Source organism: Sprattus sprattus (assembly GCF_963457725.1).
Source record: "Sprattus sprattus genome assembly, chromosome: 21".
In the NCBI taxonomy this organism is placed as follows: domain Eukaryota; kingdom Metazoa; phylum Chordata; class Actinopteri; order Clupeiformes; family Clupeidae; genus Sprattus; species Sprattus sprattus.
Window position 1 is genome coordinate 7,569,377 of NC_137919.1, and position 24,958 is coordinate 7,594,334.

The following is a 24,958-nucleotide window of genomic DNA, read 5'->3' on the forward strand; positions in this document are numbered from 1 at the left end:
TAGCGAGATTGCTGATGTCAGTACTGTCGTCAACGGGAATATCTGAAAAGGATTCCACTGGGTCTGTGTGCGCGCCACATTACTTGGCTGTCTAGTTAGCCGATAACTGCGTTTAGGTTTATTGACTTGCCCCACGCAGCAATCACAGAGCATACAAGTACAGCAAAGTTGTTTTTAAGAGTTTCTTTATGATGTAAGTACAACATTGTTTTTAGTTCACATTGCAAATGTGGCGATTCATTTCTGATTAAACTATTTAGTTCTTCCAATTACAACAACAGCTAACGTTAAAGCTAGTAAAAAAAAAAAGAAAAAGAGCCGTGCGCGTCTTTTATCAGACATACGCCTCTCTAAATGTTCATTTTGAAAATATAAATAAAGTTTGCCAGTTAAATAGTTTGCTAAACACCACTTCTGCAGCTGACATTGTGTTGGTTAGATAGCAAGCTAGCAACCTGGCGAGGAAGTGTCAACTGTAGTGAATGCGCCATACAACGTTAGCCAGGAAACATTATTCGGGCTTTGCAGGAAATTGAATAGTAATTCACAAGAAATTGTAAGTATGCTGTCATAATGAAGATGGAGAAGAATTAACTCGTTAAATCATAACGTTAGTTTATGCCGATTTGCAAACTGGTTCTTGGCAAACGGTCTCTTCTGTTGTTGTTGAATGTTAATTTAGCTGTGGTTAGCTGTCGCTAGCGAGCTATCGATATTAGTTTTACACAAAGCAGACTTGAAGCTCTCTATCGCTAACCTGTCAATGTAGTTACACTAATTTACGCTTTCTCAGTTAATTCATAGACAATACGAGATGTTGTTGACTTCTTCTGATTTTGTTATCAAGCGTCGCACTTCCTGATTTCGCGCAAATTAGCAGTTAGCTCAAGTGGCCCCATGTATCTTGGAGAACAAACTAGCTTGCTGCTTTCATATAGGTGGTTAACTACATCTGAATAACAGTATTGTATTGGCAAACATTGCAACACTTGGGTCTATTCCTTTGATTCGTATAGAAACAGTGCATATATTATTGTAGATCATTATTAAAGTCTATTTTAAGATAATCAGTAATGTAATGTCAATCAGAAAACAATTACATTAGCCAGTGTTTTTAGGCTTGTTTGACAACACCTGTCATTCATGGAACCTTAAAATCAAAACACAAAAAATGCACACAAAGGGTACTTGATAATTACATTTAATTTCTCCTCTTCTTTTTTATTTTTTTGCAGTGAGGGAAACAAAAATCCAAAACAAACCCCTGGTGGTGACCAACTCGCTTTTCTACCAACTTCTAGAAGCACAAACATTATGGAGGAAGCAGAAGTGTGTGTGGAGCCAGAGAAGCCAGACAGCTATACCGCCCAAGACTACGCGGCTCAGGCCATGGCGGCAGACATGGATCCCTGGATTGTTTTCGACGCACGGAAGACACCAAGGGCCGAGTTTGACCGCTGGCTAGAGTCCAATAGGCCCTCGCAGGTGTCCCGGTACGAGGCCGGTGAAGAGGAGGGAGGTCAGGGCCCGGTGGGTTGGATAGCCGTGCTTGGCCCCGACCACTGCCCCCACAAGGGCGACGTGTTGGGCCTCCAAGAAAGCTGGGAACACCTTCTGGCCAGCGGCCGCCCAGTCACCTTCCAAACGGTGAAGGAGCTGGCTCTGAACCACAGCGTGCTCACCGGGAAGTGGCTGATGCACTTGGATACCGGCTTCAAGGTGGACCATGCCTGGGAGTGCGTGGCTCGAGCTGTTCTCGAGGGTAAGATCTCCATGGCGAAGGTGAGCCCGCGCGATCCAAAACCCGACAGCAAGCACATCATCTGCGTCTACAATCAGTCTTTCGCAGAAGAGGACCAGGTCATGAGGCTGGATGCAGTCATTAGAGCCACTGGGGTGAAGTGCGCGCTCACTTACAAGCCGGACGTCTACACCTACCTGGGAATTTACCGGAACAACTGTTGGAAGATTTGCCCCACTATCTACGAGAGCAAGTTCAATCTGGAGTGTGTGCCAAGACGCTCCCACATCATTAACAAAGTCACCAACCTGGAGGTAACGTAACCTAGTCAGCGGAAGGAAAAGCTCGTGGCGAATAACCTTTCTTAACACTGACAAAAAGACCACATTCGTCAGCTTTGGCTGTCTCTTGCAATTACTGACACGTTCTTGTGCAAAGCAGACAGCATGTTGTTTGCTGACTAGTTGTGAGAACTACAGTTTCAAGCTTGGAAAAGCTTGGTTATCAGTCGTTTATTTTTTTTCATTGATTCATGAAGGGCAACAAAATGTTTTGTGGATCAGAACATGTTGTTGTTGCAGTTTCTGTTTTCAGTGCAATTGAATGCAAGTTTCTTCGGAGATGTGGATAAACTGTTCTTAGCGGTTACTTGCATTATCTTCCCTTTGTTTATGTTTGTTGTAAAAAACAAACAAAAACAAAGACACAGCCCCAACCCACATTTTGAACCCTTTGGTTTGTAACGAGTTGGAATGTTCTATGTTTTGAAACATGTTTTGTAATAGCTCAACTAGTTCAACAAACAAAAACAAAGACACAGCCCCAACCCACATTTTGATCCCTTTGGTTTGTAACGAGTTGGAATGTTCTTTGTTTTGAAACATGTTTTGTAATAGTTCAACTTTTGTGTTGCTTGAAGATTTAGTTGTAGTTTGTGTATAGTACACATCTGCCAAAATGAAAGTTTGCATAATTTTGACATCCACAAGATATGACAAATAAACCATATCATGAATACTTAAACATATTTTATTAGGAGTATATTTGACATTTAATGACACACACAAATGTCCCCCCCCCCCCCATAAGTCCATACCCTCTCTGCAGAGCTAAAGACTCTCTACAGTTACTGCATCTACACAACTTTAAATCATGAAGTCCAATAGAGTTTTACCACTATAATGGATATTATTGAGAACGAGAGTGAAATAAATTACAATAGGGCTACAAGATAAATTGGAAGATTACTGTATTAGCCAATCACAGGGTTGTTACTGGAACAATAGCAATTTAATCTTGCTAACAATGCAGTGTTGCCCTGTTTACATTGTTTCAGTTTTAAATTCTAGCTCTAGTCTTCAACGGAATGCTCCCATGAGGTCTTCCAAATGTTAGAAGTGTCATACATAGGCCTACATTTCATACATCAGAATCCAAATCAACTGTAATGGCCAAGATTGCTCACACACACACACCAGGAATTTGGCTCCCACTGTGTGTTCATTTTAAGCAGTTGAAAATAATGGTAACATTCAGGATTCAGTTTCCTTTCGGTAACAGAAATTGGACAATGCGCCTCGTCAAATCCTTCAAAACTGGTACTATAAATATGCTTATTGAATAAGCATACATGACTATTATATTGTGCTCCCTTCTGAGAGTACAGAAACATGCATGTTTCAACTGAACGACCTCCCTCAGAAACAGAACTATGAAGCAAACTGAAATACGATCAGAAAGCACAAAAATCAACCACAGTATCCTGCATGATTGTACAGAAGCATCAACCTATAAACCTGCGAAGGATACCTTTAGGTCTTTAGGGTGGATGTATGCATTTCTCCATCATCAAGATACCTAAACAGAAACAAACCCTAAATAATACAGGCGTAAATATGAATTGCAAGGTACACTGTTTAAAACATCTGCATTGTGTCACTGTGATACAGAATAGGTCAATTGATCAGAAGGTGCACAAATTAACCGTTGTTCAGATAACCTGCAGCGATTTGGAACCTAGGTCAGCCACTTACAAGGCGGTAAATACACCATTGCACCACCGCATAAAAAAAAAAATGCTATAACGAATTTTTTCAGTTTTTTGCTAAGAAAAGCTCCACCAAAAGAGGCTGACGGTAAGAATTCAGTATGAATTCAGAGACTTAAAAGAATTACCAATATCGTCTGGTAAGGCTTCTTTAAAAAAAATTCAAAGACTCACTTTAAGCCTGGTTTTGAAACAGAGAGGGAAGTGATCACATGATCACAAAACATCAGATTTCCTTACATTTCAATAAGGACACTGGGGACAACTACCAACCCGCAAGGAAAACATTTTGATCTGGGGGAAAAAAGCAACTACATACAGGGTTTATGGTGACGCTTGTGCTTTCTTTGGTGATATTTTCTTTTCGCAAAGCTAAGAAGGTTTATAAATAAAGTCCACAGCTGCATGGATTCACCACCCCAATCAGACAGGTAAGTAAGCCCCACTCATTCAAATAAATGATTTGAAAGATGAAATGACAGACATGTTTCTGGCGTTTGTTATGAAATGCCACATCAACGACCCACGTAAGTGGTTAAAATCACCCATCTCTGATAATCCTCCGATAACATGACTATGTACAGTCATTTTGTATTTGATTGATTAAGCACTCAATGGAGCTACAGAAAAACAGGCCGATATCTCTATCCCCAACACTGAAAATATAAATCAACATTCAATAGTCTACTTCAACTAAACTAAGTAAGCGCACTTAGACTGCATGGCTAGGATATACAGCTTGTTGACATCTTGACATTGATTGGATTGTTGATATAAAATACAGATAATGCAGTGGTGCCCCCCCCCCCCCATAGCAAAGTGAAAAGGCTTTCAAATGAGCTAAAGATACTAAACTGACCACAGTCACAAAGAAGAGTCCTAATTTTGAAAACCTGACTGTGTCTTCATCAATTCTTTTCACACTCTTGTGTTTCTTCTTTTCTGACTGAGCTGGATCATCTAAAATCTTCAGGCCAAGATAGAGTGAAAATAAGGTTGTGGTGCTGCGGAGTCCTGGAGGTGCAGCCCACGCAATGATGGGTCATTCACTGGCCCGGTTTAAGTGGGATGACCTGACAAGAAATTTTCTTGGGTGGGACCGCCGAAGATGGACATAAGGCGCTCCTCATCTTCAGAGGTAAGGATCATGTCGTCGGTAACGGATATATGTTGCACAGAAGGTGGGGCAATGGGGCAGTCATTCAGAAGATGACTGACCAGGCTGGGGGGGTAGTTCATCAAGGTGGCGCTGCTGCTGCCGCTACCATTTCCAGGGTGGTTGGTGGCAGCATTGTCACCCAGGTTACCCATGTTTGTGGCACTGCCGTAGGTCATGGGGTTGCAGGTCAACTGGCAGGTCACTGGCTGTGCCCCGATCCCCGCGGGCGCCTCGCCGTGCAGGCCAGTCTGAGCCAACAGTGACTGGAACTCGTCTAGGTTGATGTGTTCAAGGGGGCCTGAGTTGTTCTGATCAGAGAAGCTGGGGAACTCGAAATCCTCGTCGTCTGACGCCGGAGCCTCGAGTCTGAACTGGGAGGCCTGGACCTCGGCGAAAGACGGGGCCACTTCCTGGGCCGACATGGATGCTTGGGATCGAGATCCTACTGCCCTGTTCCCAGTCTCCCCGTTGCTCCTTCCGGCCGTATTCGCCACCCCGGGGTCCTGGCTGCTGGGGAAACCACCGAAGGTGAGCCCGTGAAACTGGGCCAGGTTAACCGTAGAGTAGTCCTGAGCTGTGGAGGAGGCCGAGGTGGAGGTGACGGTAGCAGTGGCTGGGGCCTGGGAGACGTAGGGGTGCAGGAGCGAGGGTTTGGGCTGGCTGTCCAGGGTGAGGCTGGTGAACTTCCAGGTATCGTTGTGGAGATTGGAGGAAGAGGAGGCTTCTACTTTGGGCTGGGTGAAGAGCTGGCCAGGAGGAGGGCCGTAGAAAGTTGGGGGTGCGATGGGGTTTACAACTGAGAGATTCCAGATTAAGAGACCGACAGAATGGAAGGGACGGAGGGGGAAAAAGAGTGAAGAGAAAACAGTTTTGTAATCATGACCTGAAAAGTTGCGTGACACAGAAAGTACCATGCAATACTTTGACATCTATTAAGACTATTAATTACCAGACAAAAGAGCTGTGGCTGGAGGCTTTGCCACAGGCATTGTTCTCCTGGCGGTAGGGAATGGCCTTCTTTCTGAGCCTATGACTCCTGAGAATCAAACACAACATGGGTTTAGTCATCGGCCAGAGTGTAACACAACATGACTTCATGACGTACACCATGGTATTATTGTAGCAATAGCAATGCTAGTTATCCCACCTGGATCCATAGAGATGGTAGGGAAGAAGCGCTTACCTGGGCCTATGGAGCTTAGCTGCTTAAACATTCCCTCTGTGCGTTTCCGCTTCTCAATCAGTCTGTACTCATCTGTTGGCAGAATGACAGGAGGGAGTGAATCAGCATTGTTTACTCTTGACCTGAGTCAGGTGAACCTTGACCTGAGACATGGCTAAGTTAAACTGGTGAGTCATGGATCAGATAAACAGCTGAGTGACTGATATTGTTTGACTTGTTTTATTCGTTGAGCTGAAGACAACACAAATGTCAAATGTGTATGGGGAACGCCTAGAAATTCAATAAAAAGGGCAGCAATGCAAGTAAGCACTAGCTTTTTCCACCAATTATGACCTGGTTAGATTCAACATCACCCATGACAGGACCTTCAGTCTTCAGTTTGTTGAAGAGGGACAGTGTACATTAATAAACATTAAAATGTAAATGTACCCAATTGTAGCCAAAAGGCTAGTTTCCATTGGCAGTCCCCCTTCCAGAGTGTTAATGGCTAAACAACTTAAAAAAGGCATTAACATATCAAACATAACATTGACAAAATAAAATAAAATCCCAATATATAAGTTCTACTGACCCACTAATGCTCACATTTTTGGTTATTTATTAACCATGTTTTAAGATTTATTTTAAAGCTGTTAAATGAAGTTAGTTTTTTTCTTTACTTTTATTGTTTTCTACATGTTATATATATAACACTTTCTTTGATTAGTAAATCATTCCATATCTGTTCTTTCGTAGTTTAAATGTCTTCAGTATTATTCTACAATATAGAATATAATAAAAGTAAAGAAAACACTTCTCAAAAAAACTTTTGACTGGTACTGTATATCAATTATCAACCTGGGTGTAACCCCTCTTTAAAAAGTGGGTGTGAAAAGACTATCAATACATGCTCCTGTTCTGGGAAGGGATGGGTATCGTTTGGGTTTTTTCCGATACGGGTGCTTAACCGATACTTTTAAAACGATACCGGTGCCTGAACGGTACCAGATTTCTTCAAATTTAACAATATATTAACTGTTTAAGGTATACTATAAATAAAAATAAATACAAAACCATTGGCTTCAAACCTTTTAACTTCAAACTATGAACAATATATTAACTTTTAACAACTGTTTACAGTATACTTAAATAAATATAAATAAATACAAAACACACTCTGTTCACACACTACAGCTTCACACTTCAGTAATTCTTTTGCAGAAATATGAGCATGTTTGCCTTCAGAGTCAAAAATGTATAATTTTGTTTGCATTTATTTAAACCCACTGGTTTCGTGAATGTGTACGGCCCCTTTAAGAGTTTAGGTTTAGGGCTGCTGGCATTTCCGTTTAGTCTTCAGTCTGCGATTTCTGATCTGCCTTTGCCTCTTGCCTTCTCTCCCCCCTTTACACGCAATTTTGTTGTTGCATTGGCTGCACGTCGCTTTGTTTGAATCTTTTTGTGCGAAATACAGCCACACTTTTGATCATTTACCTTTCGGCATTTTCTCTGTTATATTGATGGCTAGCTCTGTTTGTGCTTGCTCTGTGCAAGGCTCACTGCTCTTCGCTGTCATAAGACTGTTGCAATGTAATCACCAATGAGCGTGAGCGACACAGGCCAGAGTTTACATTGGGAGATGGAGCAGTTTTATATGTGCCCCACGAAATATGCTAGCAACCCAAAAAAGTATACAGATCGTACTCAGAAAGATCTACGCCACTAACGTTACTTCTCGTTAGATATCGCTAGTTTTGTACTGTTTTGGAACCAGCCTCCGTGTTTGATGTTGCCGGCCGAAATAATTCCTGTTTATAAGAAAAAAAAAAGGAAAAAAATCGGCTCATGCACCGAAAGGAAGCACCGAAATCTGCGTTGCATTTCAGTCCGGGTAGGTACCGGTTGTATGGACCCGGTGACATATTGGTACCGGTTCTCGGTACCCAACCCTAGTTCTGGGTAATTTCAAACTTAAGTTACATATTTACACTTGTAAGACACAGCTGCAAATGGCGCCTTAGGTACTGACCTGGGTCTGATGGCAGGTACTGGAAGTCCACGGGCTCACTGACCTCCCGGTCGGACGGTCGGCGCAGCTGCATCTTGACATGCACGGGCGCCGTGAGGTTTGTGTCGCAGTACGCAGGCGTGCGGAACACGATGGCCACCTGCCGGTGCACGTCCGCTTGCGAGAAGGAACCCTTTCCTTCCCAAGAGTCCCGGAAGAAGCGCACCTCAATGTCCTCTGTAAACGCAGACAGCAGAACGTTCAAGCACTAGTTTTAGATTCCCTTAGAACTGCACCGTAATGCCCTCTGTAAACGCAGACGGCAGAACGTTCAAGCACTAGTTTTAGATTTGTTTAGAACTACACCGTAATGCCCTGTGCAAGTACCACGCAACAAAAACCTAAACCCATACAAGCATAGACATCAAGACGTCTAAAGGCATTGTGTCTGGCGCCACTTTGACATGCTACAAGCTGACAGGATCATCTCATCACAGGAAGTGTGGGCCAGATAACTTCCAGAGTTAGCAGCAGACCAGGACCCCAGCTGATCAAGAGACTAGCAGATCAGGATCACAGCTGATCTAGAGACCAGATCAGGATCACAGCTGATCAAGAGACTATCAGATCAGATCAGACCAGACCAGACCAGACCAGACCAGACCAGACCAGACCAGACCAGACCAGACCAGACAGACCAGACCAGACCAGGACACAGAGGCTTTTTCTTTCCAACATGTTTGGATGGTTCAATCATTTCAACGAGGTGCTTCAGATGCCTGAAATAGGACTTGTGTAAATAGACAGAAACTGTTGTCTTTAATTTTCTGTAATCGACTTTCCTTTCTCTGAGGGGCTTGCGAGGGGATATAAGAAAATAATCAGACTTCAGATAGATTAACCTCATGTGACCTCATCGGTCATTTCCCAAAATGAGGAACAACAAAGTCACTAAAGCTAAGGAGGGGCATTAAGAGTCTAATTTGAACATCACCATAGTTAACACGTAATATAAATGTACAATATATAAAAGCAATTTTAGGGTACATCACATTTCAAGGTCACCAAGATCTTCGACAACATGTTCATTTTGTGAGGGGGCGGGGGCAGGACAGGAGACAGAAAGTTAGACAGGCGGTGAAACTGACCTTTCTGCACTTTGTCACAGAGCAGGAAGATTTCATCACCTCCTCGACAAGTTCCGGAGTTCTTGTTGAATCGGCATATCTTCAGCTCCGCCGTATTAGGCGCTCCTGGGGGGGTGGACATGGCCAGAGACCGATCGTCAGACAGCAGAAATATACACAGACATACATGCGATTGATCTATAATTGATATACATTATATAAATGTAAGGACACCCCTGTGCAATATCACTTCATTGTCAAATTAGTCAAAATTGTATCACCTTCAAGTAATTGCACAACTTCTACGTTTAACGATGATTGTTCATAAGACAGAAATACTCTACATGTCAGCTTACAAATAATGCAACTATTGGGAGGTGATTTGGAATCTTTTTGGAATCTTTTACCATTGAAGTGATATTGCACAGGGGTGAGCTCATATTGACGAGTATATTGTGAAGCATATTGACTGATCGATACATAGACATATCGTTGAGTGATCAATAAACAGATAAAGACAGAAAGAGAAAGAGACAGACAAAAAGAGACAAACGGAGATATAAAAACAGCAAAAGAATGAAAACTATGCGCAAAAGATTAATTTAAAAGGCAGAGGGTCAGGTCTGATCAACATTGGGAGGTACATATTCATCATAAGACATAAACAAAACAGTATTACTGCCGGCTGACGACGTGTGCACAGGTGTGTGTGTGTGTGTGTGTGTGTGTGTGTGTGTGTGTGTGTGTGTGTTGTCGTGTTGTTTTATCTGTGTGTGTGCAGGTTGCAAGTTGCAGGCAGTGTATGTTGCACTGTGAAAGAGTGCTATAACAGATCTCGGGTGTGACATGCAGCTGTCCTCACTCACCAGAACTAAAAAAGAAAACTTATGACTGATATCTCCATAAGTACACTACCAAACTAAATAACAAATGCCAGTATTACTAAACATACAGTCATGGACAAAAATATTGGCACCCCTGCACTTCTGTCAGATAATGCACCACTACTCCCAGTGTTGCAATTACAAATGCTTTTGTATTCACATGTTTATTTATTTTGTTTGCATTGGAAAAACACAAAAAATCTGAGAAATAATGCCAAATCTGACTTTATTCCACATAAAACTCAAAACTCTGCCTAAGGTTGCTTCCTGCCTAACAGGGAATTTTTCCTTGCCCCTGTTTCCATTGTGCATGCACTAAGGGGGTTTAGGCTCTGGGCTATGTTAAGCGCCTAGAGGCAATTGTATTGTTATGGCGCTATACAAATAAAATTGGATTGAATTGAATTGAATTGTTTCTTACGGTTGTCATAGATGGGCTGAGAGACCTGTGGCTCCAGGGGGTGCAGATCTCCGTTGGGCATTGTGATGGACACCTGGAGGCACAGTCTCACTGCGTTCAGGTCATAGTCCTCCTCCCAGACCTTTGCCTCCGGAACTAGGGAGAGATTAGACGAGACATTAGGCTTTCGAACACCTGGGCAACACACATATGAACACTTTCTGTCAAAGAGTGTTAATGTGATTTTATCGTTTACAGACTACCAGTAGGCATTTACCGATATTCAACCAACTTATTGTTGTCAATTAAGTCAATTAACTATGAACTAAAAACCAACACATCACGTTTTAGGCTCACTTCAATCAACAAATACAGCTTTGGCATTTCATCAGGAATTCTCCGAAAAAAGACAGACTCTTTCACAGTGTATGTGCTTTTATCAAAAGGCATCGGCAAGTATGAAATAACCTTATTATTGCCAACTAAACCTAAACCTAAAACCATGAACTGAAATGTTCCACATTTCTATTCCTCGCACTGAACACCATCAACAGCTGGTTTGTGGATCGTGTATAAAAAGTCGGATAAAAATCTGGTTTAATTAGCTGGGGTGGTACTCTAGACTTTGCTCTCCTGCAGCCACAGGTACAAGAGGGATCATGAAAGATGTATTCCTTCTATGTGCATCACACCACGTATCTCACTTCCTATGTTTACTCAAGTCTGTTGACATATTTTATAACCCCTCCTTTAACCCTCACAATGTCAATCCAATTAGTCTTCTGCAATTACGACTGGTGATCACATCTCCCAGGATCACACACATGATTTTATCGCTGTAGGGAGAGTACTAGGTGTGGTACTAGAAGTACTTTAAGTAGGAAAGACGGCATCAGCAGGAGCCATAACTCGAGCAGCAGGGCCAGTTTGCTGAGTGTGAATCCCTGAGACCGACATAACACTTTCCTGTAAGGCCCAATCTCAATTCTTCCCCTTGCCCCTTATCTTCCCCCTTACCCTTGAAGTTGCACGTTCATGTGAGAGCTAGTGGTGTCTCAAAACCCAATTTGATCAATATTAAGGGATAAGATTGAGGGCTATATGGCCCTTGGAGTTAAGATGATCCGAGACCTTACTTGCTCCTCCAAGGGCTATCCCAGAGCACACAGCGAAACCAGCTCGGGAATTTTCAAAAAAACATGGCTGCTTGAAGTGAGGAATATTTTACATGAATAAAGCTATCTACACAACTTTTTATATGTTTATAATGACTTGGTTTGATCTGAAATGTGCTACACGAACGATGCATAGTATTGTAGGTCTTAACTGAAGCTTTCAAACTGTAGTTTTAGGTTACAGCTAACGCGTATGCCACCACATTGGATTATATGGTAGCTTGCTAGGACTAGCCTGACTCCATGCATGTGTACAGATAACTTTATTATCCACGAATTACGTTTGATATCTGTGAATGACAGCACTTGCTTTGGAGACATCGATCCGTGCTTTGCATGTACCGTCCACAAAACAATTACGACAGTCTAGTTTTGTGCTCTATACAGTCGTATATATATTTGCAACCATAATTCATACAGCTCATACAGTCACGCATGTCTACAGATAACTTATCCGCGAATTCCGTTTGAAATCTGTGAATGACAGCACTTGCTTTGGAGACATCGATCCGTGCTTTGCATGTACCGTCCACAAAACAATTACGACAGTCTAGTTTTGTGCTCTATACAGTCGTATATATATTTGCAACCATAATTCATACAGCTCATACAGTCACGCATGTCTACAGATAACTTATCCGCGAATTCCGTTTGAAATCTGTGAATGACAGCACTTGTTTGAAGACATCGACCTGTGCTTTACATGTACCATCCTGTATTATCCAGGGACACCAAGTGACGTACCCGAAACCGAGTGGCGTTTCATTTCATAGGGGAAAGTTTTCAGCCCTTGGCACTTACACTTGCAAGTGCTAGGGTTAAGACAAAGACAAAGACAAAGAAAAAGGGGCAAGGGGAAGAATCGAGATTCGGCCTAAGTCTAGCTGTGGGGAGTGTGTGTGTGGTGGGTGTGTGTGTGTGTGTGTAGTGGGTGTGTAGTGTGAGTGTGTGTGTGTGTGTGTGTGTGTATGTGAGAGAAAGACCGAAAGAGATAGAGAGATAAAGGGAGAGAGACTGTGAGTGAGTGGGAGTGAGTGTGTCTATGTGTGTGTGTGTGTGTGTGGTTGTGTGTATGTATGTGTGTGTGTGTGTGTGCGTGTGTGAGAGAGAAGTTTTGTGAACCTGATATGGGACAATGGCTGGCACAAGGCAGAAATAGGTTGAATGGAAAAAAAGCAATCATTGGGGACTCAAATAGCTCCAAGTTTTTTTCTTTTCTTTTGTTAGCTTTTCTTTAAGACACACATCTGAACTTGTAAACAGTTGGGGGAGAATCAAGTGCATCCCCTCCGGCTGGCATGTCTTGTGGTAAAGGTTAAAAACAAATCCACAAATTGGTGGATTGATTCCTCAAAACTATCATCTCTTTATTTTCTTTTAATCATAGCACTTTAAACAACAACAGAAGTTGCCCCAAAGTGCTTAAAAGGCAACTAAACCAACTATTTAAGCATACAAACCCAATAAATACATCTAAAATAAATTATTTTTAGAGCAGTTACAAGAGTCACAAGTTCAGTTCTCTATCCCAGGTCTCTATGTTTGGTCAGTGATAGGGACATCCTGCCCATATTCTGAAAGAATGTAGGCTAGCCTGCTCCCAAAGAGCAAATAATACGGCCCTATTGTTGAGCATGTCTCACCAGAGAGGGGCTCACCACTTTATTCTGAAGTTTTTGATATGGAATTTCAGGAGCGTTCAGGCAGTGCACACATACAACCCCACACACACACACACACACACACACACACACACACACACACACACACACACACACACACACACACACACACACACACACACAGACACACAGACACACACACACACACACAAGCAGGATTACTCACTGTTAAAAGGGTTGTTTTGCGTCTGTAGTCTGCAACTGACGGCTTCAGCTACATCTTTCTTCTTCACACACTGGATTCCCAGGTTCTGGAAACTGAGGAGTTCAACAATGGAGATAATATACAGTAAGTAATCTTTTACACCTACTCAGACTCTCACACACTGGCACACAACCACATAACTGGGGCCGCTGCCTAGGGCCAATGTAGAGCAAAAGACTGAGTCATGACCTTAGTCATGACTTGTGTATAAAACAGCACCAACTACAACAACAACAGCAAGAGTTAGAACAACAATAATAACAACACTACCACAAACAATAGCAATAGCAACAACGACAACACACACACCTGTGCACACGTCTTTCCTGCAGGTCTGCCTCGTAGTAGCCATGTTTGCAGTCCTTGCCCACAAGCTCGTGAGGATGTGGTTTGTATGGCTGGCTCTTGGTCACCAGCGAGATGCGTACGCGGATCGGCCCGCTGTAGTTGTGAATCTAAGGGGGAGGGGCAGCACCACAACATTTTTAACTTGGTCACTCTGGGCTTGAGGAAAAACTCTATCGACCCAACCACCATTTTTTTTTGTTCTTGCAACCGAATGGTTCTATTAACAACAATCATTTCTTATTCTTACGACAGAATGGTTCTGTTAACAACAACCATTTCTTGTTATTACAACAGAACAGTTCTGTTAACATCAACCTTTTCTTGTTCTTACCACAGAGCGGTTCTTTTAATAGACCTGGGTTTTTCTGCAACCGCTGCTGCTTTCCTTTAAAACGTGAGTGAACACAAATAGTCAAGTGGTGAACTCATGAAGTGACTGGCCACTAGTTCTCACATGAGGTTTTTTTTTTGTATGTCACTCTTGCACGTAGAACTCTTTACTTCCTGTACAATGTGTACTTCTCATTGCACTTTATACGTTTTGCGCATACATATTGTTTTCCTCTTCAGCCTTTACAATTCATGCTCTTTTATGAGAGTATTACTGAAGACAGGAGAGGAATGAGTCTTAGATGACTAGATCGCATTTCGAAACATTGCAATGCACCATTACTGACCTCGGTCGTTATGAGCAGGCTGTTAAGGCACAAGTGCTTCCCCTTTTTTGTAAAAAACGCTTCGAACTCTTGCACCATCAATCTGTCATCATCTGTCAATCTGCCATTTCTAAGGTTTTGTTGATGTGGAGGGTAACTGGTAGACAGTAAGTATTTATGATGTCATGTTCATAGCAAAGGAGCTGATACAGCTGAGGGCGTAGTTGTTCTGATTGGCTAATAAGGTTGCCATGGTAGATGAATACTCAAAAGATACTCCACTGAACATAAAGAGATAGTGAAAAAGTGCAGCAGTGTTTACAATCTAATATGTCTAATATTCTAATAACGTTATTTTTCTTGAAATATTGTGGAAATAAAATTATTGTTAAAATAAAGTTTTATTCCGGAAGTGATGGGCTTGGCTACCTGCCCGCTCAATGTTCCCCAGACCGCCTGGCTGAAGTGAAACTACTGTTGACACTAGCGAGTAGCCTAACAGATCCATATCTTCCTGGTCCTATGCAATTTCACAGTGGTAAGATGCTACATCCAATGTTACATGCCCTTACATTTTCCTAATGATAAATACTGAAAGTGTGTGAAGCCACACTTAAAAACGTGTCGTGCAATTGGCAGCAATTTCGTCAGAAAATGGGTTAGCTGCTAGCCTTATTCCAGGACCTAGCTTGAGCCTAGTATAGGGGCTTCATGTTGCTTTTCAAAGTTACTCACGCCACTTGCCATAAATAGTCTAAATGAACAGTAAACAAGGGGTTTGCGATGTGCTGGATAGCAATCTGACATTGCAAAAACAGGGGTGTAATTAGCCTGCGGATTTGGGGCTAACGGGTCACTTTCTTCCAACCTAACAGATGAGACGTCACCAGGAAAATCCAGCCGAAAGTTTTACATCTACAATCCTGTAGATAACACATCGCAGTGCAAAGTAGATGGATGCTCCGACTCCATTAAGGGCAACCATGGAGGAAATCCCACAGTGTATGCAGAACTAGAGAGCGCGTCAACTGATACACGATCGACTGGATCAAAGAGGACAGCTGATAGCCAAATAACACTGGACTCTTTAGTGATTAAAAAACATTGCAGTATATCTGTTCAGTTAGCACCGTACACTTTGAAAGAAGCCTGTCTAGAGCTTGTTACTGCAAATGGTCGACCTTTTTCTCTTATGGAAGATTCTGGTTTGCATAACACGATGGCATTCAACCCACGATATGCTAGAGCGACTTTGTGTACTCAGAGCTTTCTGTGAGAATATGGCCCCTAGCATCCCAGAGCTGCATCTTAACGTAGCAGAATGGCAGGAGATCTCTGTTTTAGTAGATGCATTGAAACCTGCCAAAATAGCAACAAAATGTCTACAGTGTGACCAGTTAACTGCAGGAGATTTCTGTGGTGTGTGGCTAAAATGCCAACTCGAAACAGATAAGGTGCAGTCCAGATTCGCTAAAACCTTGTCAAGCTGTCTCCAATGCCGCAAAACGATGCTGTTCGACAATGTAGCATTTATCTCTGCCGTTTTTCTCGACCCGTGTTACAAAGTCCTCCTAAGTGACCACCAGACTGACGTTGCTAAAGTCCACCTCACTAGAACGTGGGAAATAATGCAGGTCCTGGCTTCCACCAAACCTTCTCCTCAAACCCTGTCATCCTCATCTGAAGAAGAAGAAGAAGAAGACGGAAGTAGATTTACTTCAACAAAGGGAGACAGGTCGCAAGACAGTCCCAAGCGGTTCACTGTCCAATTTCTAAGACTTCTAGAGGCTAGACATAAAAGAAGCGAAAGCATCTTTTCTTATTGGGCTGGCATGTCTAGCGCATACCCTGAGCTATACAAACTTGCAATGAGTGTGCTGCCTGTGCCCGTTACCCAGGTCAGTGTAGAGCGTGCCTTTTCGTCTCTCGAATAGATCCTGTCTCCTTTGTGCAGCAATCTGAAGGAGAATGTTTTGGAGGACATACTTTTCCTTAAACTGAATAAGCAATTTGGTATGTAAGCTATCTGTTGTCCATTTCAAATAGGCTAGCTCTCGAGTTAATAGAAGAGAGTAGGCCTAGGCCTCTAGCTATGGACATAAGTTGTGTTTATTTTGCGCGTAATGGAGAAAGTTTTGTTGGAGATGCTTTCCGAATTTGAATGTAGGCCTAAATGTGACCGGCTGAGTTTGTATTCATTTTGTTTTGAATAGCCATGGGTCTAGGCTGCTGCATTTTCTTGCTTTCCTTTCCTGACTTCAGTTCGAAAGACATGGCCTAGTTTGTGTTTAAATGGTCCTGCAGCCTAATTTCATGTTGCCGACTGTCGGAAAGGAGGAACCTTTTGTACGGAAACAAATCAAATTTAACTGCAAGGTGATATAATGTTGTTTCATTATTTATTATTCTTATTATAAGTTGTAGGCAAACTCCGTTTCCACAACGTTGGAAAAGGGCGCATTGCATTTAGCCTATAGGCTACACGCACGCACCCGCATCCTTAATGACAAACATTAGATTTTAGTTTTTAGTTTTTGTGCAGTAGTGAATAAAGTCTCAGTCTACTACACCATACATAGCATATCATTTTTGTAGAAAATGATTAAGGTGGATGCATGATAAGAGACAAATAAACACAATTTCTTTTCATTGCTTCAATTTATTGAATTTCTTATTAATACATTCACATTTAGTCATTTAGCAGACGGATTTATTCAAAGCGATTTACAAGGAGATGTAAAATTACATTTCTTGCGGAGGTGAGGGGGGTCGAACCAGTGATCTGTTGCATGAGCTCTAACCGCTGCACCAAAGTCGCATATTCGACACGGGAAAAGATATCACGTATTAGACAGCCTATAGACAGTTTCTTATATTGCTGTCCCAGCGGCGGCAGTGCTGGATTTTGACATGATTATGGTCTTGAATTATTCATAACGCGTTCATGGTGATATCCTGCCTTATCGGAGAAAAAAAATTAGTCTTTTTCTTTGAGTTTAGACTATTACCGTTAAAAAAAATCATGGTTTGGTGATCGACCTTTCCCGCCTTTTGAAGCAGGACGTGCACGCGCAATTTATCTGATGAGTTAAGCCTAGGATAAAATAACTTGATAACTTGACGCCAGACCGGTTTGGCCTGTTCTAATTTAGCGAGCTAGATTAGCTCATGTCGAGAGCTTAATTTCTTAATTTAGTTTCAGTTGTACGCCGAACAGGGCCCAGATGTTGTGATAAGCAAAATCAGTGTGGTCAGAATCAGGGTTTGACCGACCTGCATTATGAAAAGATTAAGCAACTGTATCATACCCAAGCCAGATCACGCCACTGTGTGTGTTTTGTTTATTTATAACAATGGAACTAGCACTCTCACGCTAGCAAGCTAGCACGATATGCTCAAAAAGTTATGCTACCATTAAATTACCCAACAGCAACCCAACAAAAACGTTTTATTTCCTATCATCCTATTTGTATAAACGTACACAAGCTTTTGAGACATATTCTGCAGGTAACATTGTGGCAAGTTGATGGCGTTGATTGACTAACTTTAGACATCCTAGCTTGTTGACATTTGCTAGGGAAAGAAAGTTGACATAACTTTATGTTAGCCCAGCTTTCAGCGTGCGCAGGAAGAATTTATGAGTTGCCCGCTTGTGTTGTTACTCTCAATAAAAGGATAATTAACGATTGAAATCTAGAATTTGCTAAAATAGTGCTTTAATAATTATAATTATCATCCTTTACGTGGCTGGGTACATTTGGCATTACAACCCCAAACACAACACGATTCGCAATAACATTTGCGTTAATGAACTACTTCAGCTGTTGACAGAATGACAGTTTACCACCCGGAAGTACCTTGGCAACCTTTGTTTACAAACATTCTGATTTGGTCTATTAGAAGAGAAGCCTAGGAACACTGGAACGGAACAGAAAAATAACGTTTCTGGACAGAACGAAACAAAATGAAAATTTAATCCCTGATTCTAATATTAGGTAATAATATTATAATATTTCGTATTGAGGATAAAGACAACCTAGACAAGATACCTGTACACTTCAGAACGTGATCGCAGGCTGTGCTGTCCATTGCAGAGGTTTTGAAACTCAGTAGTGTGATTTTCTCATCAGTAGGGATTTACATTGGTAGCACATGAGCTAGTTTTTGAATCCATTTTGTTTACGTATTTAAAATACCAATAATAAAGGTTAAAAGGTACATTTTTATATTCTTTAAAAAATATCTATTTAGACAATGTCTACATGTACACTCACACACAGCTCTTGTCAGTGACAGTGTTCATGATCATTTAAATAATGATTTTTGTTGTAATTCAAATTACTGTCAGAACTTAAAATTATGGTCTTTTTCTAGGTTTATTTTTGGGTTTCCCAGGCCTTTATTTTGACATGTCAATGACAAGCAGGCAGGAAATGAGTGTGAGCGCTTGGGAGCAGTGACCTAGGCCAGCCTCACACCCAGGCTGTAACAGGCATGCAAGACACATACATGACATGCCATCACTGCCACAGTGTCATGGTTCTCTAAGGATGACACTCATTACTCATCCTTTATCTCAAGAGACACTCAAAACGGAAGTGTAGAAACGAGGTTGAACCGGTTCTTTCCACTGACTGAAACATTTAAGGATCAGATGATGTATCTGATACAGGCTTTTAGGAACTTTTAATGGTTTCCTGTTGTGTGATCCAGACTCATCTTTCTTTGTGAATTTAGTTCCTGGGACATTCAAAGTACTTGCTCTAATGTTGTTAGTGGTAGTTGTTGTGGTTAAAAAAGCACTACTGGGTGGTCTAATAAAAGTCCTGAATGTAGAATGACCAACCCCTGCTGTCCTCCATTCTCAAGTATAATATGAGGAAGTAATTACACATGAATTAAGTATGCACATCTGATATTTACTTTAAATGCTTCTACTATAACCTGCTGATGAAATTGAACTACTTTTGTATTTAAAATAAGTTTGTTACTTAGTAACAAAGATTTCAGAGCAGCGTTCTATGATCTTTGCTTGATACTAATAAAACAGACATATCTCCAAATTATTATTGCACTGGAACTCCTAATCAGTACTGCAAGTCACATAGGGGAAAAAAGTGTCTGGTACATGACAAAGTAAACATAAAAAAAGTTTGGATTAACCAGTTTAACAAGCTTTGGTTGACGGCAAGCTATTTAACACTTTCCCATCCCAGTGTAAACAAGATGTTAACATAAACAACCAAAACAAAACAAAATCTACTTGGAGGATGTTGGCTAAGTGGTTTGAATAATACATTCTCTTCTGTCAAACTGCAAAGGTAAATAACTGTCAGAAAGACTCCAACAGCTGCAAAAAAAGACCAACTAGAGAAAGAATCAGTCTGCTATAAGAGCACTACTTGAGTTTGATAATCATGTGTAGCAGTTCATTAACAGCATTTTCTAGCTGTGTGATTCATGCCATCCAAAACAGCACAGCTGGCCAGAGGTGCGTGTCTCAAACAGGGCTCAATGTGGTTACGGTTGTTTGCTGTTCCACAAGTCACTTTCGGCTAAATGCATGTGTCATTGGTACACAACCATTACTGTGAGTACATTTCCATGTATTAACACAAACAAGAGGGGTCTTTCCAACATGAATCCTTTTTCACTGACAGATATGGGTTGCTCTCAAGTGGGGGAAAAAACCGAGTCATTTTTTGTTCTTCGAGAAACTCAGATAAGAACTGTCCAGTGTTTGTCTATGCAGGAACACTGAAGACCCATAATAGATTCTACAGATCCTCTAGGGGGTCAGTTAATTTAGGAGGGGTTGACGGCAGCAGAAGTTAGGTAGGCTAAAAAAAACAAAAAACCTTGATGACATGTTTCGTGCAATGTCAATTTATGTTTAGATAAATAGTGCAACATCATCACAGTTTCTCCTGGCCTAATGTCTCATCAAGGCTAATTAAGCATGTCTGATGGTACCACACTGCTCTTATAGGCGTGTTGGCCTATGAGAATCTAATTAAAAAATATTATAATCAAAATCATCATCAGTGCTAAAACGTACAGGCCTACACTCCAGCACAGGCTATATGGTAGTTAAGATTAAATTAAACAGTTTAAGATTAAATCAATTAAGATTAAATAGTAAACATTCCCTTAAGAACAGCATCCCTACCTTGATTGCAGGATGTGTCTTGGTGGTTTCGTTAGTCTTCTCCCCCGGGATGCTGCCCGCCGACCGCCCCTCGCACTTGTAGCGGAAACGCATACCCCTCGCCTTGGGCTGCTCAATGATCTCAACGTACGGAGAGCCTACCATCACAGACAGGTCAACAGTGAGCCACAGACAGGTCAACAGTGAGTATATGTCCCCCATACTGTGTTTCTCTAGGTGAACTGATAGCCTTGTGGAGCACAGGTAACTAGATAACTTCACTAACATAACACTACACTTAATAAACTACATTATCTACTTCCCTAATATAACACTATACTTAATAAACTACTTTATATATTCCTTCATATGCTACTATACTTTATAAACTCCATTACATACTACTTAATGTAATATAATACATGAAGTACTACATTTATTAATGCTAGCCTACACTATAAGTTTTCGTCTACAACTAGCAAGCTAATAACCTACTACACAACAGACTCTTATGAACACCAACAACAGCAGAGCTGAGAATGATAAAAGCTTGCTGTAAAAGCATTATATGGGGATTTGTACACATTTGTAGGGCAAGGGCACTATCGCTGCCAGGGTTGTAGGAAAAACATTTTGCAGGGCATGAACTCATAATGGAAAATGGTGCCTGCAACAGAGTGGGTTGGGGAGGAAGGTGATGGGTTTCGTTGGTGAAGAAAATAAGGTTATGGAGAACTTGTGCTGTCAAAGGGTAGCGGGGAGAGGCAACACATCATGGTTCAACATACACACGGCTCCTATACAGCTGAACTGCTAAAGCAACACCAAAGCCATGGGCTTCGTACCCAAGGAGCACAGACAGCATGGGAAATGTTTGAAATGTTTGAAGTTTGTAAGTAAGTTTGTACTGTAAATGGCTTTAAATTAAAACGTCTGCTAAATAAACAAATGCAACTGACCTAAAATGGGGTCTATCTGTGTGCATTTCAGTGTACAGTAGTCAACAGAAAGGCCATGCGTTCACCTACAAACGCAGCTGACACCAATACATGCAGGCAGTGGCACTACACTGCAAATGCAGCTGATGAAAGTGGAAATTAAGGGTGTTTGCTAAATAGATATTTTTCAACCATCAGTGAAGCTAAACACCATTCTGCTGAGATTTCTGTATGTACAAATAATACACAACATATAATAATAACAATACACAACATATCCTGTCTGAGGAGCACAGGTGTTGCTGAAATAGCCTTCCTAACTGTGGTGTTAGCTGCACCGAATGACACTGTGTGCCAAAGTGACCATGAAAAGGACATATTCACTATCCTATCCTACAATTAGGTGTATCACACTTCATCAAACAGCTCACATTTGTCCATAGGGACTTCTAGAGCAGGGCAAGACCAATTTGGCTCTGCTGAAGATACCAAGATTTCCGGATTGCGTGGGTAGTAGGATTGAAGACAGTGTGTGAGAGGCTATGGTGGTAATGATTTTGGTCAAAGGGATTCGTACCATCATTTACATTACATTACCAAAACAGTTAGCAGTCATTTACCAAAACAGTCAGCAGTTATTTACCAAAACAGTCTTTCCCATTTACATGTGTGCAATGTTGTGTTCTGTATGACAGTATGGATAGGCTTTGCCCGTTTGAAGATTTCCTTTAGCTGCAAAAATTATTTGCAAGTTCCAGTATTCTTTGCTGATGTTTAGACCATTGCTTAGGAGTGGAGTTGATTTGTTCATGTCTCACCTGAGGGAACAGGCGGCTGCTGTGACCAGCCAAACATGCCTGAAAAAATAAACAAGGAAAAGATCCATAAACAACACAAGCAAAATAGTAAAAGGATACACATTCACCGTGACTGAACAAAGACAAGCGAACAAAAGTACTCCCAGAGGGAAAGGCAACGGTGAGACACCTCTTTTCTCACTGGTAAGCTCTTAACCGGAAGTTAGTTTCGAAGTTTGACGTGGACAGGACTTCTCTCGAAAATCTTCCTAGACATGTTCATTATCAAAATACAGTGTGAGTCAAATACTACAACCACGGCCTCAGTGAGGAATGTGTCATTGTAAGCCACCTAAGAATGAAATTGCAGTGTGAAATAAATGGAACCCTCATTGAGGGACAACTTAACATGTGTCTGCTTGGTTTGCACTGAAAATAACATCGACTAAGATTTGAGTTAGCCTAACGCAATTTACTATCTCGAGAGGGCGATTGAAAACGGCATGTCAAAAAGTAGGAGGGCCCGTATGTTTGTTTTCCAAAATGTCGTCTCTAGAGGCACCTTCAAAGTGAACAGACACTGCACTGAGTTCGAACTAGAATACAATTAGATTCGTGTCGTACCGAAAGGATTGGTCCTGGTTAAAGAACCTACATTTTCAATGATCGTGGTTCATGACACGAGTATGTTAGTGTAACGTTAATCAATGCCGCTGTTGTCTAGCGTGGACATCATTTATTTAAGATATAAATGTTGGGGCAGATTATACAGAAAAAGTGGCATTTGGGAAAGTGTCAACTAATCATTGCGAAAACATATTATGTCACCGCTGGTTGTGTACAGCAGAGTGGAGACGTTATGGCTAAGTTGGCACAATTACCAAGTGACCTTTCATTATCTTTTGCGTGACTTGTCTCGATGTGAGAACTTAGTAAATAGCCTCGTTGTGACTCAATGGCGGGCACAGAACAGTCTGATACACCGACAGGCCTCGGATGAGACAGGGTGCAACTTGTAAAACAACGTAGCCTTTCAACAAGCTGCCTCTGTCCGAACACTTTTTGACACTTCTGAAATGCGTGCGTGATGCCTGGAGCGTGTTGAAACTAAATAGCGGTTGTCAATTCCTGCAGTTGAGAGGGGCCTTTGACATCTGATCCACGGAAACCTGACTGTCGATTTACTTTCTACACGAGACAACCGCAACTTACGGTCCAGCTAACTAGATAAAGGAGTTGCCCAAACGCAAGATAGGGGTCTAGGGTTGGACAGGATTTGCGCCTAAACGACACATGTGCCTACTTCCTGGAAACGTGATCGAGGCTATCCCGAAACATTAACAGTTAATCAGGGTTGTCAAAGTCCCTAAATTAAGGCTACTTTTTAAACTATGACTCATTTGGTGTAGACTTATTCGACTGGTAAAAGAGTACCCTACGCTAATTGCTGAGTATTTCGGTTTCTATTTTCCTTCTCCAGCTGCATTGCGCTGAACTCAAAATCGGGGTTTCCCCCTTCCGACAAAACACCAGCAACCATAAACTTCAGTGCATGACTCGTAGCTAATCAATGCGTACCCGTAGCCTTCAGAACAACCTCTACGTTGTGCGCTTACCTGCCATTTGTACTCCTGTGGCAGCTAAACTTTGTGATCGATAATCCAAACAACCGAACAATATCCAACGAAATAGCTCCTTTTATGCTTGTCGATAATGTTATTTGTGTCCCTGTCGGTATGTTGTTCGCCTCGCCTCCTCCACCGCTGCGAGTCAGTCGAAAGCAACTTTCTCGCTCTGAGAACCTCCTCCGCCCCCTCCCAATTGTGCGGAAATACCCAAATGACGCACCGTAAAGGAAGAGCAAAACATGTGGGCTTGGTTCGGACCTATCCCTGTCAGAAAGCAAGGAAGTTGACAGAAAGCGTACTATTGAAAATCAAGCACTTTTGAATGTAATTTGAGAGTATTTTAGAGTCCGTAGACGTACGCGGTCGTGTTGTCTGGTTTTCCGATTATGCATGAATGGATGAGTGATTTTAACTAAGAACATTTTTATGGATTACCAAATAAGCCTCCTTTATTTTTTACAAACCATATTTTGTAATATTGTTAGCTAGATACTGTAGCCTACAGTTTTAGAGTTTTTGACAAAATGTTGTTGGAAGATAAAACCCCACTGACTCATCTGGTATCCGAAGCTTTTAGGTAGGCGAACCTGAAACTTAATGGCACTCAGATGTAAAATTATCTATTTCAGGGGCATTTGATGTGTCTTGTGTAAAATGGGTACATGTCCACAAGGTGACGCTAAATTACTCTAGATGTGCTCTATCACGACTTGCCTCTGATTATCATTAGTGATTTCCTTTAGTCTATTTAGTGAAAGCACTGGAGGATATAAAAGGATGTTTACATTAGAATTATAAAATGTCAAGGAATAAACAAAGTTCAGGCAACATAAGACACACTTATATTCATACA

General features: G+C 41.6%; 2 protein-coding genes across 3 annotated transcripts; one reads left to right on the plus strand and one right to left on the minus strand.

The window, feature by feature from the left end:
• The first annotated feature begins 90 nt into the window (after positions 1 to 90).
• cUnh11orf68 (chromosome Un C11orf68 homolog) lies at positions 91 to 2,644 on the plus strand. Of its 2 annotated transcripts, none has more exons than XM_080860136.1 (2): positions 91 to 193; positions 1,236 to 2,644. In XM_080860136.1, the coding sequence occupies exons 1-2, from the start codon at positions 189 to 191 to the stop codon at positions 2,062 to 2,064; spliced, it is 834 nt and encodes a 277-aa protein (XP_080716262.1). In that variant the 5' UTR covers positions 91 to 188; the 3' UTR covers positions 2,065 to 2,644. The 2 variants fall into 2 exon arrangements, with proteins under 2 accessions (XP_080716262.1, XP_080716263.1); XM_080860137.1 differs by lacking the exon at positions 91 to 193 and adding an exon at positions 443 to 556.
• A 237-nt stretch (positions 2,645 to 2,881) lies between these two features.
• rela (v-rel avian reticuloendotheliosis viral oncogene homolog A) lies at positions 2,882 to 24,256 on the minus strand. Its single transcript, XM_080859978.1, has 11 exons — positions 24,094 to 24,256; positions 22,499 to 22,537; positions 20,764 to 20,900; positions 13,900 to 14,045; positions 13,552 to 13,643; positions 10,550 to 10,684; positions 9,266 to 9,370; positions 8,139 to 8,354; positions 6,131 to 6,202; positions 5,897 to 5,983; positions 2,882 to 5,743 (listed from the first exon to the last, which is right to left on the minus strand). The coding sequence occupies exons 1-11, from the start codon at positions 24,098 to 24,100 to the stop codon at positions 4,848 to 4,850; spliced, it is 1,932 nt and encodes a 643-aa protein (XP_080716104.1). The 5' UTR covers positions 24,101 to 24,256; the 3' UTR covers positions 2,882 to 4,847.
• Between the last annotated feature and the right edge of the window lie 702 nt (positions 24,257 to 24,958).

What these genes read in the sequence shown, in the direction of transcription:
- rela (XM_080859978.1), bottom strand. An exon ending in AGACACATCCTGCAATCAAG is followed by an intron (nt 14,046 to 20,763) that starts GTAGGGATGCTG and finishes CCTCCCCCTTAG; the next exon opens with ATTCACAACTACAGCGGGCC. An exon ending in TCAGCCCATCTATGACAACC is followed by an intron (nt 9,371 to 10,549) that starts GTAAGAAACAAT and finishes CCACCCCCCCAG; the next exon opens with GAGCGCCTAATACGGCGGAG.